Genomic DNA, 19122 nt, shown 5'->3' with positions numbered 1-19122 from the left:
AAAAGTTACTTGCATGATAGTCTAATGAAGGAAATTATGTGAAAAGAACATATCAGGTGTGGCAGTCATGGGAGAAGGCTCACAGGTATAAAAAATGTGGCAATCTAATAGTGGCTGCTGATACTAAGGATTTTAGATTTCATCCATAGTGAAATAGGAAGGCCCTTTAAGAGAATCACACGATCAAAAGGAAGACAATTTCTTCTTAAAGGAATCACTTTAAAGAGGGGGACCTGACAGGGGGACACTAAATTTGCTAGGAGAGTAATAAAGAATTTTTATTGTATTAACAAAAATAGATTTGGTGTTCAGTGTACTTTAATATGAATATATCATATTTGAACGACATGATTTTCTTATGGCCTAGAAGAAAAAGACTGATAAAGACTTAAGAGTAGACTGAACCTGAATAGCGGTCTGGAGAAGAGGCAGCTACTTCAAGCCAATAGTCCCTAGAACTGTCACCTGCACAGAGACCCCCCCAGTACTTCTCCAGTACAGGGCAGTGATGCCACTCACAGATTCTTGGTGATGATCTCAAAGGAGAACATGCACTGGGTCATATCAAAATTATTCCTAGCAAAAGAAATCTAACAAGAGGGAAGTGGAATAACATAGGCATCAAACAAAAAAAGTAAGGGCTCACAGTTGTTCATGACATTACAGTAGCTAGTTCAGACAAGCAAAAAATTGAAACTAGTAACAATAACTAACATATGAATGCTTACTATGTGCCAGGCACTGTGCAAAGCATGTATTCTGTATCATTTAATCATCACCCCAACAACCTCATGAGATTACTATACCCATATTATAGACGAGGAAATTGAGGTTCACAGAAACACAGCTAGAAAGTGACAGAATTGGCATTTAAACCTAAGGTATCTGACTCGTAACTGGTGCTCTTAAATTGCCTCCAAATCTATAGTAAACTACCATTTAGGAGAGAATTAGATTATGACTTCCAGTTTTCTTGTTTTCTTTCGCCCCTGTTAACCACCCCGTACACACACATACCCCTTCACATGGGTTTCCATTGGCACCACCACAGTTTACCAGATCTTCCATATTCTGGAAGACATCTTGATTTACTAAAAGGAACCAAGGCTCCTTGGAGAAATGGCTGATTCTCCAATGGCTGTGGCAGGGAATATACAAAATGAGCATCCTGTAGTACCAGAAAGTAATGAAGTGCTCAAAAGACAAAACGATGGGGTCATGCCAAAGAACATAGGAACCAATGTGAAAGAGCTTCCAATGGACAAAGCTGGAACAATCTGAGAAACAAAATAAGTAATTCTTCCCTACAGAAGAAAGCTAAATGATTTATGTAGATTCTCACCCTCCAAGAAGTAGAGTTTAATCTTCCCTAACACTTCATGAGTGTGGGCTGGACTTAGTGATCTCCCTTTAAAGAGTATAGAAAGCGGGGAAACTAACTTTACAGAGGAGAAACCTGGCAAACACTACCTTGGCCAGCTGATCAAGGCCCTGATATGATATGATAAGAATGGCATTTTACCTGTGTAGTCTTCCTCCCAAATACCCATAACCACATTCAAACCACAGGAAAGCATCAGACAAATCCCAACTGAGGCACAGTCTACAAAATACCTAAATGGTACTCCTCAATACTGTCAAGGTCATCAAACCAAAGAAATTCTGAGAAACTATCAGAGTCAACAGGAGCCTAAGGAGACATGACAGCATGGTATCCTGAATTGGGTCCTAGAACAGAAAAAAACACTAGGTAAAATCTAAGGAAATCTAAATAAAGTATGGACTTTAGTTAACAATAATGTATCAGGAGTGGGGCCAAGAGGGCAGCATAGGAAGACCCTGAACTCACCTCCTCCCATGGACACACCGAATCTACACCTACATATAGAGCAATTACTCCTGAAGAAGAACAGAGAGCTGAACGAACAGCTTCTGCACAACAAACAACAGAGGGACCACATAGAGACCAGCAGGAGAGACGGAGACATGGTACCCACGGGAACCCCACCCCCCAGACAGCAACCTGCAGTAGGGAGGTATATCACTGAGGGGCCTCTGCGCAGCCTCGCCCGCGCTCAGGTACAGTGAAAAAACAGTGGTTTAAAGGGCACCTAGACTACAGGCAAAGAAAATCTATTTACTAACCCTACAATATTCGCCAAATGTTGGCAGGGAACTGCTGGAACTCTCTCTAGGATCAGAAGCACAGCAAGTGCTATTTTCTGCATTCCCCCTCCACCACGATAGTGTGGGTGAGAGCACAGTCCAGGTACTCTAGCCAGCCTGCCAAGGCCGCCCCAGCATGTCCCAGGCCCCCAGCCCATGCCTGCTCCAGCTGTCCCACCAGGGCATCTCTGACATAAACAGTTCTGGGACCCCCTCAGCCCATGGCTGCTCAAGCTCCAGCTCTCCTGCCAGGGCAGGCCTGGCACAGCATACCACGGGATCCCTGGCCTGTGCCCACTCCAGCTCCAGTCACCCTACCAAGGTGGCCTCAGTGTGGCACATCCTGAGAGCCCACCCCCAGCCAGGGCCCACTCCAGCTTCAGTCGTCCCATCAGGCGGCCACAGCACATTGTGCCCTGGGACCTCCCTGGCTAGCGCCCACCCTGGCTCAAGCTATCCCACCAGGGCAGCCCCAGGACCGCGGCCAACACCTGCACAAGCTCCAGCCGTACTGCCTGGGCAGCCCTGGACCTCTGGCCTTCTCCCACTCTAGTTCCACCTGTCCCACCAAGGCAGCCCAGATGCAGCACACCCCTGGACCCCTCCAGGCCCATGCCCACTGCCACTCCAGCCAGCCTGCTAAAGCCACCTGACACATGCAGGGGACACTCCTACACAAGACCACTCCCTCAAGACAGGAAGAGGTAGCCATTTCATCTAATTCATAGACACAAACACAGAAAGTCAAACAAAATTAAGAGACAAAGGAATACGTTCCAAACAAAAGAACAAGATGAAACCCCAGGAAAAAGCCCTAATGAAATGGACATAAGTAATTTACCTGATAAAGAGTTCAAAGTAGGGCCAGCCTCGTGGCTTAGCAGTTAAGTGCGCGCGTTCCGCTGCTGGCGGCCCGGGTTCGGATCCCGGGCGCGCACCAATGCACTGCTTCTCCGGCCATGCTGAGGGTGCGTCCCACATACAGCAACTAGAAGGATGTGCAACTATGATATACAACTATCTACTGGGGTTTTGAGGGACAAAATAAATAAATAAAATTATAAAAAAAAAAGTTCAAAGTAATGGTAATAAGCTCATCAAACTTGGGAGAAGAGTGGAGGAACATAGTGAGAACTTTAACAAAGAGATAGAAAATGTAAGAAAAAAACAATCAGAGCTGAAGAATACAATAACTGATATGTGATATCTAAAAAACAAAACAAATGAATGAACAAAACAGAAACAGACTCATAAATACAGGAAATAAACTGGTGGTTCTCAGAGGGAGGAGGAGTTGGGGGGGCGGGCAAAATAGGTGAAGGGGATTAAGAGGTACAAACTTCCAGTTAAAAGTCATGGGGATTTAATGCACTGCATAGGGAACACAGTAAATAATATTGTAATAACTTTGCATGGTGACAGATGGTAACTAGACTTATTGTGGTGATCATTTTGTGATGTATAAAAATATCAAATCACTATGATGTACACCTGAAACTAATAGGATATTGTATGTCAATTATATTTCAATAACAAAAAAATAATAATGTATCAGCATTCGTTCATTAATTCTAACAAATGTACCATACCAATCTAACATGTTGATAAAAGGGATAACTGTGTGCAGGGCAGAGGGTGGGTAGATATTAGAACTCTATACTATCTTTGCAACTTCTTGGTAAATCTAAAATTATTCTAAAATACAGAGTGCATTTTTAAAAATAACAAAACCTGGAAAAAGAAGAACAAGAGTCAAATCCCGGCTTTTATCCTTACTAACTGTGTAACCTTGTACAAGTCACTATCTGAGCTTTGGTATCCCTGTTTTTAAAATAGAATACTATTTTTTTAGTGACATCTGCAAGTTGGCAGACTAGGAAGCCCCAAGCCCTCCTTCCCCTACCCACATTAATATTTAAAAAAACAAGTAGGGATTGGCCAAAATAACTTTATAGGAGGTCTGGAAAACAGTGTACAGTAACCAAGTGATTGCTTCATCAAGAAAAAGCCACACAGAAAATGGTAGGAAATTCTGTGGCATTTTTACTTACCTGTACCCCACTCCTCCTTCTCTGGCAGTGCATCGCAGCCCAGTCTGGGGGAAGCAGTGGCCAAGCTGCCAATTCCCTCCCTCTAACTGGAGAGAGGAAGGTGGACCTTTTTTGCAATGTTCGAATCTGTCTAGAGGCTGCCTGAGGCACTGGTCTCTGTTTCACCTAACTTGGAGTTCAGACAGAGAAAACTGGCATAGCTCGGATCTCAGGCTAGGAAACGTCACAGGAAATCACGGACACTGCTTGTGAAAGCTGCAGGGGGACTACAGCCTCACAATACCTGGGGCAAGAGATAAGAGGTAGAGAAACACAATAGAACATCAAAGGCCCCCAGAAGGAGAGTTGAGACTCTTCAGGAAATTAAGACACTTAAAAATAGATGTGTATATAGCTGAATTTAAAAAAGCACAATATATGCCTAGATAAGATAAGCATATATCTATATGCCTAGATAAGATATATGCCTAGAAAAGGTCTAAGAAAACTTTAAGTCTTCACATGAGGCTGATCCCAAGGCTCAGAGCAAGCCCTGCTAATTCCTCAGCACAGAGCCTATCTGCGAGGCTGTTTTTTCAAATGCACAATTTTCAATAAAAAAATCACAAACACAAAGTAAACAAAGAAACAGGAAAATACACCACATTCAAAGGAAGAAAATAAAGTGCCAGAAACTGTCCCTGAAAAAACATAGGCATCCAAAGTACTAGACAAACACTAAAACAACTATCTTAAATAGCTAAAAGAAAACACAAAGAACTAAAGGAATGAGGAAAAGAATATATTTAAAAGATGAGAATATCAACAAAGAGATAAAAATATAAAAAAGGAACCAAACAGAAATTCTAGAGTTGAAAATATAGTAACCAAAATGAAATATTCACCAGAGGACTTCAACAGTAGACTCAAACAGGAAGAAAGATAGTGAAGCTGAAGACAAATCATTTGAAATTATCAAAGTCTGAGGTGCAAAAAAGAATGAAGAAAAATGGACAGAGATTAAGAGACTTATGGGACACCATCATGCAATATATGCATTATGGGAGTCTCAGAAGGTTAAGAGAGAAAGAAAGGGGCAGAGAGGTTATTTGAACAAATAATGGCTGAAAACTTCCCAAGTTTGAGGAAAAGCACAAATTCACAAGTCCAAGACTCTCAATGAACTCTAAGTAAGATAAATCCAAAGAGGCCTACAACAAGATACATTATACTCAAACTGTAAACAGCCAAAGTGAGAATTTGAAAAGAGCAAGATAAAAGTGACACTTCATGTACAAGGGATCCTCAATAACATTATCAGTGAATTTCTCAGTGGAAATCTCAGAGATCAGAAGGAATGAGATAATACATTTATAGGGCTGAAAAAAAAATGTCAACCAAGAATTCTCTATCTGGCAAAACTGTCCTTCAGAAATGAAGGAGAAATTAAGATACTCTCAGATAAACAATATTCAATATCACAAAGGAAATTTTACCCACATAATTAGGGAAAATAAATAAATAAAAGCCATCCAAATTGAAAAAGAAGAAGTAAAATTACCTCTGTTTGCAGATGATCTCAATACACTAAATATTCCCTCTCCAAAAACCCATTATAACTAATAAATGAATTCAACAAATTTTGGGGATATAAAATTAACACACAAAAATCAGTTGCACTTCCATACACTAACAATGAACAATTGGTAAAGGAAATTAAGAAAACAATTCCATTTATAACAGCACCAAAAAGAATAAGCAAAGGTAACAAAAGCAAAAATAAACAAGTGGGACTACATCGAACTAAAAAGCTTCTGCACAGCAAAGGAAACCATCAACCAAATGAAAAGGCAACCTACTGAAATGGAGAAAATGTTTTCAAATTATGTATCTGATAAGGGGTTAATAGCCAAAAGAATTCTTTATATAAAAGAACCTGTAAAACTCAATAGCAAAACAACAAATAATCTGATTAAAAAATGGGGGGAGGATCTGAATAAACATTTTTCCAAAGAAGACATAGAGACTGCCAACAAACAGGTACATGAAAAGGTGCTCAACATCACTAATCATCAGGGAAATTCAAATAAAAACCACAATGAGATATCCTATCACCTCACACCTGTTAGAATGTCTATTATCAAAAAGATAAGAAACAACAAGTGTTGGCAAGGATATGGAGAATAGGAACCCTTGTGCACTGTTGGTGAGAATGTAAATTATTGTAGCCACTATGGAAAAGAGTATGGAGGTTCCTCAAAAAATTAAAAATAGAACTATCATACAATCCAGCAATTCCACTTCGTGGTATTTTTCCAAAGGAAACAAAAACACTAACTCATAAGATATATGCACCCTCATGTTCACTGCAGCATTATTTACAATAGCCAAGACATGAAAGCAACCTAAGTGTCCATGGATGGATGAATGGATAAAGAAAATGTGGCATATATATACAACGGAATATTATTCAGCCATTAAAAAGAAAATCTTGCCATTTTCAACAACACGGATGGACCCTGAGGGCATTTTGCTAAGTGAAATAAGTCAGAAAGAAAAAAACAAATACCATATGATCTCAATTATATGTGGAATCTGAAAAAAAAAAAAAAAAAAAGAACTCATAGGTACAGAAAACAGATGGGTGGTTGCCAGAGGCAGGGGGTGAGGGGGTGGGCAAAATGGGTGAATGTGCTCAAAATGTACAAATTTCCAGTTATAAGATAAATAAGTCCTGAGGACATAATGTACAGCATGGTGACTATAGTTAATAATACTGTATCGTATACTTGCAAGTTGCTAAGTAAATCTTAAAAGTTCTCATCACAAGAATAAAAAGTTATAACCATGTGTGGTGATGGATGTTAACTAGACTTATTGTGCATCATTTCACAATACATACAAATATCAAATCATTATGTTGTACACCTAAAACTAATATAGTGCTATATGTCAATTATATCTGAATAAAAAAAATATATATATATAAAAACGAAGAATAAAATACTCAGAAATAAACTTAACCAAGGAGGTGAAAGACTTTTACACTGAAAACTACAAAAGGTTGCTGACAGAAATCAAGGAATTCACAAATAAACGGAAAGACATCCCATGTTCATTAGTTATAAGATTCAATATTGTTATGATGTCAATACCACCAAATGTGATCTACAAATTCAAAGCAATCCCTATTAAAATTCTAAAGACATTTTTGCAAAAACAGAAAAATCCATTCTAAAATTCATATGGAATCTCAAGGGATTCTGAACACTCACAAAAAAGAACAAAGTTAGAGGTCTCATACTTCCTAATTTCAAAACTTACTACAAAGCTACAATAATCAAAACAGTGTGGTACTGGCATAAAGACACACAGATCAATGGAATAGAATAGACAGCCTAGAAATAACACCTCACATATATGGCCAAACGATTTTCAACAAGGGTGCCAAGACCATTCAATAGGGAAAGGACAGTCTTTTCAACAAACGGTGCTGGGAAAACTGGATATCCACAAGCAAAAGGAAGAAGTTGGACCCTTACCCTAAACCATATACAAAAATTAACTCAAACTGGATCAAAGACCTAAATCTCAGAGCTAAACCTATAAAACTCTTAGAAGAAAACCTAGGAGGAAAGTTTCATGACACTCGATTTGGCAAAGATTTCTTGGATATGACACCAAACACACAGGTAACAAATAAAAAAATAGGTAAATTGGACTCCATCAGAATTAAAAACTTGTGCATCAAAGGACACTATCAACAGAGTAAAAAGGCAACGCAGAAAATAGGAAAAATATCCACAAATCATATGTCTGATAAGGGGTTAGTATCCAGAATATATAAAAAACTCCTACAAGCCAACAACAAAAAACAAACAGCCAATTAAAAAATAGGAAAAGGACTTAAATAGGCGTTTCTCCAAAGGAGATATATGTATGGCCAGTAAGCACATGAAAAGATGTTCGACCTCACTAATCATTAGGTGTGAGATAATAGAAAACATATATATTGTTCTTTGCCCCTGGTTCCTGGCACAGAGGTCCTAAAATTCATGTAATTCCCTAAGTGATAAGAGCACTGGGAGCATCTCATGTTCTAATATTTGGTCTTTAACCCTGCCCCTGACACAGGGCTCCTAAAACCCTTGTAAATTCCTAAGTGATTAAGAGCATTAGGAGCATCTTTTGTTCTAACGAGGTAACTCTGGGTGGGCTCCCGGATGGGGGTTGGTCACCAGAATGACCAAACCATGATTAGAAGCTTGGAATGTTCAGCGCCACCCCACCATCCTCCAGAGAGGGGAGAGGGGCTGGAAATCGAGTTAATTATTGATCATGCCTATGTGATGAAGACTCCACAAAAAACTCCAAAAGTAGGGCATTCAGAGAGCTTCCAGGTGGGTGAACACATCCATGTACCGGGAGGGTGATGCACCCCAAATCCACGGGGACAGAAGCTCCTGCACTTGAGACCCTCCCAGACCTCACCCTATGTATCTCTTCATCTGGCCGTTCATCTGTATCATTTCTCGTATCCTTTAACAAACTGGGAAATGTAAGTAACTGTCTTCCTGAGTTCTGTGGGCCACTCTAAGAAATTAACTGAACCCGAGGAGGGGGTCATTGGAACCTCTGATTCATAGCCAATCAGTGAGAAGCACAGAAGACAACCTGGACTTGCAACTGGCATCTGAAGTAGGATGCAGGCAGTCTTGTGGCACTGAGCCTGTAACCTGTGGGATCTGATGCTATCTCCAAGTAGATAGTGGCAGAATTGAGTTCAAGTGTAGGATACCCAGCAGGTGTCACAGAGAATTGCTTACTGTGGGGAAAAACCCCCACACGTTTGGTGACCAGAATTGTCAGTAGTGAAGTGCTCTGTGTGAAAGTAAAGGAGACACACAGGAGAGGAGAATGGTAGGTTTTTCCAACACAGTAGGGAAATGCAAATCAAAACCACAATGGAACACCACTTCATCCCATTAGGGTGGCTATCATAAAAAAAAAAAACAACAGAAAATAACAACTGTTGGTGAGGATGAAATGGGAACCCTTGTGCATTGCTGGTGGGAATATAAAATGGTGCAGCCACTGTGGAAAATGGTAAGGCGGTTCCTCAAAAACTTAAACATAGAATTACAACACGATCTAGCAATTCCATTTCTGGGTATATACCCAAAATAATTCAAAGCAGGGACTCAAACAGGTATTTGTACACCCATGTTCATAGCAGCATTATTCACAATAGCCAAAGGTGGAAGGAACCCAAGTGTCCATCAACGGATGAATGGATAAACAAAATGTGTTTGTTTGTATACATACAACAGAATACTAATCAGCCTTAAAAAGGAAGGACATTCTTTTTTTTTTTTTATAATTTTATTTATTTGTTTATTCCCCCAAAGCCCCAGTAGATAGCTGTATGTCATAGCTGCACATCTTTCTAGTTGCTGTATGTGGGACACGGCCTCAGCATGGCCGGAGAAGCAGTGCATCGGTGCACGCCCGGGACCCGAACCCAGGCCGCCAGCAGCGGAGCACGCGCACTTAAGCGCTAAGCCACGGGGCCGGCCCAGGAAGGAAATTCTGACACATGCTACAACATGGATGAAACTTGAAGACATTACACTAAGTGAAACAAGCCAGTCACAAAAGGAAAAAGACTGTTATGACTCCACTTACATGAGGTACCTAGAGCGGTCAACTTCATAGAGACAGAAAGTAGAATGATGGTTGCCAGGGTCTGGAGGGAGAAAAGAATGGGGAATTAGTGTTTAATGGGCATGGAGTTTCAGTTTGGGAAAATAAAAAAGTTCTAGAGATGGACAGATGATGGTTGCACAATGTGAATATACTTAATGCCACTGAATTGTACAGTTAAAAATGGTTAAAATGGTAAATTTTATGTTATGTGTATTTCACTAGAACAAAAAAAAATAGCAGGGCCGGCCCCGTGGTTCAGCGGTTAAGTGTGTGCGCTCCGCTGCTGGCGGCCCGGGTTCAGATCCCGGGCGTGCGCCGACGCACCGCTTCTCCGGCCACGCTGAGGCCGCGTCCCACATACAGCAACTAGATGGATGTGCAGCTATAACATACAACTATCTACTGGGGCTTTGGGGGGAAAAATAAATAAATAAAATCTTTAAAAAAAATAGCAAACTAAAACTATCTCTGAGGTTTTATAAGAATCAAGTAAGATCTATGTAGAAAAGCTTTGTAATCTATATGGCTCTTCACAAACATCAGCTCTTTTTAATCATTATCACCCTGTTTACCCCAACCTGATCCCATTACCCACATGCTCTACCCAGCTATGCTCACCCAGCAGTATACTGTTGGAGTTCAAGTGCTGTCCAATGATATCCACCTCCATTTTGCTAAATCCTGGATTTCATGTGCCAAGGCAACAGTGTCCCATAGTTCTGGTTCTGAAACAGAACAAGCCTCCAAATAGATATAAGTTTTAGACAAGCCTGGTGGATTCTAGGGAAAAAAACTCAGGGACTTCCTCCTCTTTACTCAGTTTTCCCCAAAGCTTGGCTTGGAAGCAGTCCCCACTCAGCAACAGGAGGTCACCATGGCATTGCCAAGAACAAAGTAAATATTCCTCCACTTCAGTTGACCACCTAACTCCCTGGCTTGCTACCCAGCAACATATCTCATAAGGCATATCTCTTTGAGCAGGTGAACAATCCTGAAATTTCTTTGAAGGAAGAGGATTCTGGGGAAGGAAATGTATTCATTAAGCATGAATTGAGAACAAAAATAGTTAGATAAGAAATAAAAAATGAAAATGAAAATCACAAGACTAGAATGACCAGCTGTGATGGACTGGACAACTCTCTGTAACCTCAGAGTTGAACCCTCACATATTCCCAGAAAGCATAGATATTGCTGCAGAACCAGTGTGATAATGCAGTAGTGCAAAAGTTAGGAATGGTGTTTCTTTCTGCAAAGCAAGCCACTTGGTACCTACACCCAGATACTGACCAGGATCTGTGTCAGCATTCAGGTGCTCTCTGAGAGCCCCAAGTTTCCTTAGCTCTTTTAGGCGCTGCTCATTGAGGACTTCTCCTAACATGGGTAATGCTACAGTGCCATCTGGAATCTTTCTCATGCAATATGTCTATCCAGGAGTTGCTGCCTTTCCAGATATTCCCTGGAGGACCAATGAGGGATTTCATTCCATGACTCTTTGAGGAGCTTTAAATGTGGGTCAAACATGAAGTAGTACTTACCTGGCCTTGGAAGTTTGACCTTCTACGGCCAGCAGAAAGAACCCGAGTCTCTATGCTCTCACAATCTTGAACATCTTTGCTTGCTTCACTTGTACCTTATCCAAGATTCTTAACATCATCAACAAGATAGGATAAGAACTCAGGACTTTTCCACAAAACTTTCTGCCAATGCCCCACAAATCTTAACTGTGGTTTCCCAAATTCTTTGATTCTCCATTATGTACCCTTTCTCTTTTGCTCAAACCCCCCAAAATAACACTTATTCTATATATTTAGCCCCATTTGTGTAGAAATGCATCTTTCCTAGTTTTCCCCCTACCTCTTCATACTGCACCTATATCGTTGTGTTAACTGAGCCTCAGTCAGAATACCTACAACAGCATCCAATGTCCCACCTTCTGTCTTCATTTTTCTATAACCGAGAGGCAAAAGAAATGTGTCACTCTGGGAGCATTGCAGTGACAGGAAGACTCTCGTGGACAACAGGCACTGAGGCAGGGCCCACTCGCACATGGCCTATAAACGAAACACAAATGTTGAAAAGCAAAAGCTTAGGAAATATCCCTCCCACACATCTCCTCTTTTATAACTAGTAGAATAGGGCTGGTTGATGAAGTGATAGAACCAACAACCCATTCTCCACAGACGGCTGATGGCAGCAGAACAGCCCAGGTTAAGTGCCTCAACCTATTCTTGAGTGGTTCATTACTATTAGTCATTGACCCACCATCACCAGGTCACACGCTCTCAGTTCGTTTCCAAAAATGGTAATAAAGTATATTGAGCTATCCATATTCTCTCAGTTATACTGGAAGGCAGAAAATACAGCAGTTAAGCATTCAGCCTCTGGAGCCAAAGCAACCTGAGTTCAAACCATGCTTTAGCTGCTTGCTGTGTACCACCGGTCAATGATGTTTTCGGATACCCTGCCTGCCAATGTACTCCGCCGCCCCACCCCCTCACCACCGCCAAACACACGGAGCCCAGGGGCTATGCGAGAGCAGCCAGGCACGTCACCCTTTACCTCCCCATCTCCTCCGCTATGCCGGCGCCTTCACGTCGAGAGCCCCTCACTCTCTCAAGCTGCCGCGACCCTCTTTCCGCATCTCACTCCGTACACTCAGCTTCTACAAAATAATAATCCCCACGCTGGTGGGCGGGGCCAAGTATTCCCCTCCCCTAACAGGGCGGGATTAAAATGAAAGTGCCGGTTGTTAGCAAACGACTTCCCCTTACCATGGTAAAACCGCTACCGCCATCTTTATTGAGGCCGACGATTACTTGTTAGCCTAAAAAAAATGAATAAGGAATTCTACAAACTAAAATCCTTCAAATGAGCCTGGGGCCGCCGGAATCCGGCTCCGAAAGGAGCTACAGCCCAGCCAGAGTGGGTTAGCGCTCTCGTGGACATAACGCGCGCCTGCTGCTGACGGAATAACGCCAGGGGAGGGGCCCACTGTCCGCCCGGCCCAGGCGCTTCCGGCTTACGCGCCGTACGGAAGCGTATTCGGCGCTGGACTCGCGCGCCGTACGGAAGTGTGTTCTGGCGCACCGGAAGCCGCCGGAAGAGAGCGATGGCGGGTTTGACTGCGAGAGATCCTGCGGTGGATCGTTCTCTACGTTCGGTGTTCGGTGAGAGGAATTCGGTGGAGCCAAGCATCGGTGGGGGACAGAAAGAGAGGGAATGGCGAGGAGTGTCCCTTGCACCTCGTGAATCGCCGCGGGAGCCGGTTGTGGGTCGGGCGTGCAGCTCTACCTGCCTATCCTGTGGGGCGGCCAACCTGGTGGACTCGTGGGCAAAGTGACGCTCCCCTAACCCCGAGGTTTCGCAGCCTTTCCACGATGTGCCTGAGGAAGTTAAATAGCGTTCAGCTTCTATGTGTTTCTCCTTCCATGAGCTTCAATTATTATCTAGAAGCGAGGGCGCATGGCAACTGTCCCGTACTACTTCTCACTCCCTGTCCCAGAATACAGATTATGTGCTGAAGGTATAGATCCTTGTGCCCACTTTCCGCCTTCTCATGAGGACTTTCATTCTCTGCTTTTTGCCCCTAACATTTTAGTTCGTCGATAGCGGTAGCGACCATCTGGCATCTTAAGGTGGATTGTAAATAAATGAATGAATGAACGACTAAGACCTCGTCAAAGAAATTTTAAAGAGGATCGAATCTATTCTGAGTAATGTTTTCAGCCGAAATAAGTTGTTTTTTATCAAAGTACATGTGATGATTTAAAGCACCTTTTGGAAGGACATGACAAAACAGTTCAGAATAATTTTTAAACATCCTCCACTACATTCATGGTCATTCTCCTTTGAGTGTGTGTGTGTGTGGAAATACGGACATAGAAGCCAGTTTTAAAAATTATAATATTGATATTTTTAGTTGTTGTTGTTAAGACTTGGAGACTTTCAGGTAAATACCAATGCCTAAGTATTTATTTTCACCAAAGTTAAAGAAAATCTAACACTTGTCAGATCAGTCTGAGAAGTGATATTTAGGAGTGCCTACACCTTTTGTAGTTAGTCTCAGTGGTTTATTTCTCTTGTAATTAAAGTTAGCAGGCAAGATTGAAATCTTGTCTAAGGGAGTACCACAAAACTGGGATTGGAGAAACACCATATTTTGAGCCAGTTGTTACATTTTCAATGATATAAGTAGACACTGTACTTTCTCACTATAAAGATCTAGGTTACAAACTCAGAACTTAATATGCTATTTTCTTCCTTAGTGGGGAACATTCCATATGAGGCTACTGAAGAGCAATTAAAGGACATCTTTTCTGAGGTTGGACCTGTTGTTAGTTTCAGGTGAGATCCCCTTTTACTCCTTGGTGAGAGTTTCTTAAAAAGCCCCACAAATTTGGCCCTTAGTAATAGTGGCAAGGTTTTTACTGGTGACTTTATACATGCATTCTTTTTTTGTTTGTAACAGCTTTATTGAGGTATAATTCATGTACCATTCAATTCACATTTAATTTTACTAAAAGGTACATTTTTTTTCTTTTTTTTGTTTTCCTTTTTTTTTTGGTGAGGAAGATTGGCCATGAGCTAACATCCATTGGCAATCTTCTTCTTTTTGCTGAGGAAGATTGGCCCTGAGGTAACATCTGTGCCCATCTTCCTCTATTTTGTATATGGGACGCCGCCACTGCATGGCTTGGTGAGCGGTGTGTAGGTCCATGCCCGGGATCCACACCTGCAAACCCTGGGCCACCGAAGCAGAGCACGTGAACCTAACCACTTTGCCACCAGGCCGGCCCCCATTTTTTTCATTTAAAAAAATGTTTAAAAAATATTTCAGTGAGGCAGAGTGATGAGGTTATTTGTCTTACAGTGGACCAGATCAGGACATAGCAACGTTAGCAGGAACCCTGTGTGTATGTAACATTTGTGCCTGATACTTGGTTCTGCTCTCCAGATTGGTATATGATAGGGAGACAGGAAAACCAAAGGGTTATGGCTTCTGTGAATACCAAGACCAAGAGACGGCACTTAGTGCCATGCGAAACCTGAATGGGCGTGAATTCAGTGGGAGAGCACTTCGAGTAGACAATGCTGCCAGTGAAAAGAACAAAGAAGAGCTAAAGAGTGAGTATAAACCCAAGTTGTATGTAACATGAGTTAGTAAAGATGTAACAATGAAGATTTTCCATTTATGATATGTTTTAGCATCTGCTGAAGTGATTAGCCACACACTTTCTTTACTTGACCCATCTGAAATGCCTGCTTAGGGAAGTGTATATCTTTGAGAGACAAGGTAAAATTGACTTTAGAGAGTTGACTTTAGAAGTCCTTCAGTTGCCAGGGAGTTGATTTCCAGTTAAAGATGAGTTCAGGCTTACCAAGCCATTAGTAGTGTTAACTATGTCATTAGTGTTTGCCATTCCTGTAACTATGCCAGATCTGTAAATGGTGGGACTACTAAGGCGTTCTTATGGCTTTTTTCATGAGGTAATAGATCCAGGAATTCCATTTTGAGGTTAACATCCTTTTCTGTTTAAATCTTTTGCTTAATGACTTGTCAAAAGAAATCGATATGCCTCATTCCTAATTTAACATTGTCCACCCATGTGTCCCAGCTTTCCTCTGAGAGCAGAAAATACACTCCTTCACTTCCTCCACAGAAATAAGAGACTCGTAAATCAGTTATTTCTCAGCTCCAGAGAATTTAAAGTTATCAACAGGTCCTTACAGCAGCCCTGGAAAGTAGATACTTGAAGTGGTTTAGCTCTTTATTTTGTCTTCTTAACCATTTTGTACTTTCTTCCTGATCAGGCCTTGGCACTGGTGCCCCTGTCATTGAATCACCTTATGGAGAGACCATCAGTCCTGAGGATGCCCCTGAGTCCATTAGCAAAGCAGTTGCCAGTCTTCCACCAGAGCAGATGTTTGAGCTGATGAAACAGATGAAGGTGGGAGGAGGCATTAGGTTATGAATAAATCAAATCACATCAGATTTACAAGGAGTTAATTAATAAAGTTAATGGAAATGATTCTCTGAGCTCAAATAGAAAGTGTGCCTATTGACCACCATTTCTTGCACCTTCAATATTCTATATGTGCACAGTGTATTTCACATTTCATGCAAAGAGCTTTCCATTTTTGTTACACCAACACACCTACACAATCTGGCTGGGTTTTTGTGGCCCATAGATATCAGATGTAGATATTAAAATGTGACTTTTTTCCTAAATGATAGTATTATGGTATTTGAAATGCTTCTTCCTTCTCTTGCCTGCCATGACCAAGATTTTGTTTGCTATGCAAAAACTGATGATAGCTTAAAAAGCCTCTTGCATACTACATTTCTCAGATGGGAATGGCACTAAATCACTATTAATTTCTAAGTAATAAGTATTGAACCTGATGATGAATCTGTTTATCTTCTCAGCTCTGTGTCCAGAATAGTCCCCAGGAAGCACGGAACATGTTGCTTCAGAACCCTCAACTGGCTTATGCTCTGCTACAAGCACAGGTAGTGATGAGAATTGTGGATCCAGAGATTGCCTTGGTGAGTGCTTCTGGTTCTCTTATGGAAATGCTAAGGTAAACCTTGAGTGGGGTAGGAACTGCCTGATTGCTTCATTAAACAGATAGCTCATGGATTTGTCTTTTCACCTTTTAGAAAATTCTCCATCGCCAGACGAATATCCCAACGCTGATTGCAGGCAACCCTCAGCCAGTCCACAGTGCTGGGCCTGGCTCAGGATCCAATGTGTCAATGAACCAGCAGAATCCTCAGGCCCCTCAGGCCCAGTCTTTGGTAGGGCCTTATCCCTTAACATTTGTTTTACCTGTCTTAGAATGTCATTTTCATTTTAGGAGGATATATTGAAAGAAGAGCCAAAGGTGATAATTGCAATTTCCAGGCATAAAAGCAATTTCCAGGTTGCAGAGTACATGGCATCTGAAGAAATATAGAGTCAGTGCCAAGTTTGTAAAACAAAAGGATCCTTCCTTTATGCCCTTTTTTTAAACTAAATTTGTGTGTATGTGCATGCATGGCACTGTGGTTGACACTTTGTTATTCAATATACGTTATCTCATTTAATACTTAGAGCAGTCATATGAGGTTGGCACTCTTATTATCTCCATTCTTACCAATGAAAAAAGTAAAGCTCGGGGGCTGGCCTGGTGGTGTAGTGGTTAAGTTCACGTGCTGCACTTCAGCGGCCCAGGGTTCGCAGGTTTGGATCCCAGGCGTGGACCTACACACCGCTTATCAAGCCATGCTGTGGCAGGCGTCCCACATATAACGTGTAGGAAGATGGGCACGGATGTTAGCCTAGGGCCAGTCTTCCTCAGCAAAAAGAGGAAGATTGGCAGCAGATGTTAGCTCAGGGCTAATCTTCCTCACCAAAAAAAAAAAAGTAAAGCTCACTTTCTAAGCATGACACAAAACTGTGAAGCTGTAAAAAATTGATATATTTGAAAACTGAAAAATTTCTGTGTGGAAGAAAGGAAAGAAACACCAAAGGCAAATGACAAGTTGGGAAAAAGTATTTGCCACACAAATGATGGACAACAGACTGATTACTTAAGAACCCTTAAGTTGTGTTCAAGAGTGTTTATTGTCACATTATAATAGTGAAAAATTGGAAACATCCTAAATGTGCATCAGTGGAAGAATGGAGAAAATGTGGTATATTTATCCAGTGAAATACTCTACAACAGTTAAATAAACTACATGTGTCACCATGAATGGCTTTCAAAAACATAATTCCATATAGCAGTTAAGATGAACTAGGATACATAGTATGGACACAGATAAATCAAAAACATAGTACCATACAGAAGTGAAAATAAGTGAATGTGGAAGCATTCCCAAAGTATGGGATATGTATTTGCATATATGGCAAAAATGTGTTCAGTGAGTTGCAAAGAATATGTTCAGTGTGTAATGATTTACATAAAATTTCAAAACATCTATAAGAATTCTGAAATGGTTGGCTAAGAAGGGGATACAGGATGCAATTGGGGAAGACCATGCAGGAGATTTCAATTGTATATATGGTTTATTTCTTTTGTGTGTGGTTTTTTGTGGTTTTTTTTGTTTTTTTTTTTTGCTGAGGAAGATTGGCCCTGGGCTAACATCATGCCCATCTTCCTCTACTTTATATGTGGCATGCCTGCCACAGCATGGCTTGATAAGCAGTGTGTAGGTTCACGCCTGGGATCTGAACCCGCGAACCCCAGGCCCCAAAGCAGAGCACGTAAACTTAACCAGTATGCCACCAGGCTGGCCCTGATTTATTTCCTAAGCTGTGTGGTTATTTTATTCTCTATACAATCTGGAATTTTTCATAATAAACAAAGACCTCCCATAAATTAATAAGAAAATTACAAATAACGTAGTAGAAAAGTGTGCAGTGGACATAAACAGTTCAAAACAGTGGAAATGCAAATATATATTAAATGTATGAAAAAGTGTTCAACCTCAAAATAAGCTAAATGTAAACAGAAAGTACAATAAGCTACCGTTTTTCACCTATCAGATGGGCAGAGGTAAATAACTTGGATGGGTTGTACAAAGGTTTAGGGCAGGGGTCAGCAAACATCTTCTGTAAATGGCCAGATAGTAAATATTTTTGGCTTTGCAGGCCTTGGGATCTGTTTTAACTACTCAACTCTGCCGTTGGAATGTGAAAGCAGCCACAGATAATACAAAAATAAATGTGTGTGGTTGTGTTACAATAAAACTTTAGTTATGAAACCAGGCAGTGAGCCAGATTTGGCTCAGGGGCCATAGTTTGCCAACCCCTACTTTAATTCAATAAATACTTTTTCAGAAATAGAAAGGAAATAAATTAAGGCCTCAAGAGGTTAACTGGTCCCAAAATAACATAATTGTAAGTGGCAAATCTGGGATCTGAACCTGGTTCTATCTGACTTCAGCCTGTTTTCTTTTAACCACCTCACTATAGAGTTTCCTCTTTTCCGTTTTAGAGTTTTGTGTGTTCATTGAGAGTACATGTGATTTTTTTTTTTATCACTTAGCTTTTATTCTTTCTCTCTTGAGCTCTTTCTATTCCAAGGGACTGCTCAGTTCTCTGGGAAATACACAGATGAAAACATAACATTCTCTTTCCCTCCAGGAGCTCTAATATAGCGTTAAAAAAAAAATTCACATTCCCCCAAAACCAGAGTTATATCTGAGGACAGGAATAAGAAAAGATTGGTCAAA

General features: G+C 41.1%; 2 protein-coding genes across 19 annotated transcripts in view; one reads left to right on the top strand and one right to left on the bottom strand.

The window, feature by feature from the left end:
• LOC101407458 (uncharacterized) overlaps positions 1-12876 on the bottom strand; it is a 57094-nt gene extending 44218 nt beyond the window's left edge. For 6 of the 12 annotated variants that reach the window (XR_015550717.1, XR_015550712.1, XR_015550716.1 and 3 more), the window contains exons 1-4: positions 12674-12875; positions 12462-12564; positions 10521-11953; positions 9882-9942 (exon numbers count right to left, since the gene is read on the bottom strand). Coding sequence is in view for 3 of the 12 variants with exons in the window: in XM_087427707.1 (XP_087283833.1) it covers positions 10521-10572 (52 nt within the window). In the remaining 9 variants the exon portion in view is untranslated. Of the gene's footprint in view, positions 1-9881; positions 9943-10520; positions 11954-12461; positions 12565-12673 lie in introns of all 12 variants that reach the window. The other 6 variants (XR_015550719.1, XR_015550720.1, XM_087427707.1 and 3 more) reach the window with 6 other exon arrangements.
• Positions 12877-12880: 4 nt separating this feature from the next.
• CSTF2 (cleavage stimulation factor subunit 2) overlaps positions 12881-19122 on the top strand; it is a 25383-nt gene continuing 19141 nt past the window's right edge. For 3 of the 7 annotated variants that reach the window (XM_004441000.2, XM_004440999.3, XM_087427701.1), the window contains exons 1-6: positions 12881-13069; positions 14168-14246; positions 14857-15026; positions 15714-15850; positions 16330-16449; positions 16564-16701. In XM_004441000.2, the coding sequence (XP_004441057.1) occupies positions 13012-13069; positions 14168-14246; positions 14857-15026; positions 15714-15850; positions 16330-16449; positions 16564-16701 (702 nt within the window). In that variant the 5' untranslated portion in view covers positions 12881-13011. Of the gene's footprint in view, positions 13070-13104; positions 13426-13500; positions 13616-14167; positions 14247-14856; positions 15027-15713; positions 15851-16329; positions 16450-16563; positions 16702-19122 lie in introns of those variants that run through there. The other 4 variants (XM_087427702.1, XM_087427700.1, XM_087427703.1 and 1 more) reach the window with 4 other exon arrangements.

The sequence above is a fragment of the Ceratotherium simum genome, chromosome X (genome assembly GCF_057802395.1).
Source record: "Ceratotherium simum simum isolate JZ-2026a chromosome X, ASM5780239v1, whole genome shotgun sequence".
Classification (NCBI taxonomy): domain Eukaryota; kingdom Metazoa; phylum Chordata; class Mammalia; order Perissodactyla; family Rhinocerotidae; genus Ceratotherium; species Ceratotherium simum.
This window is presented reverse-complemented; position numbering and strand designations above follow the sequence as displayed.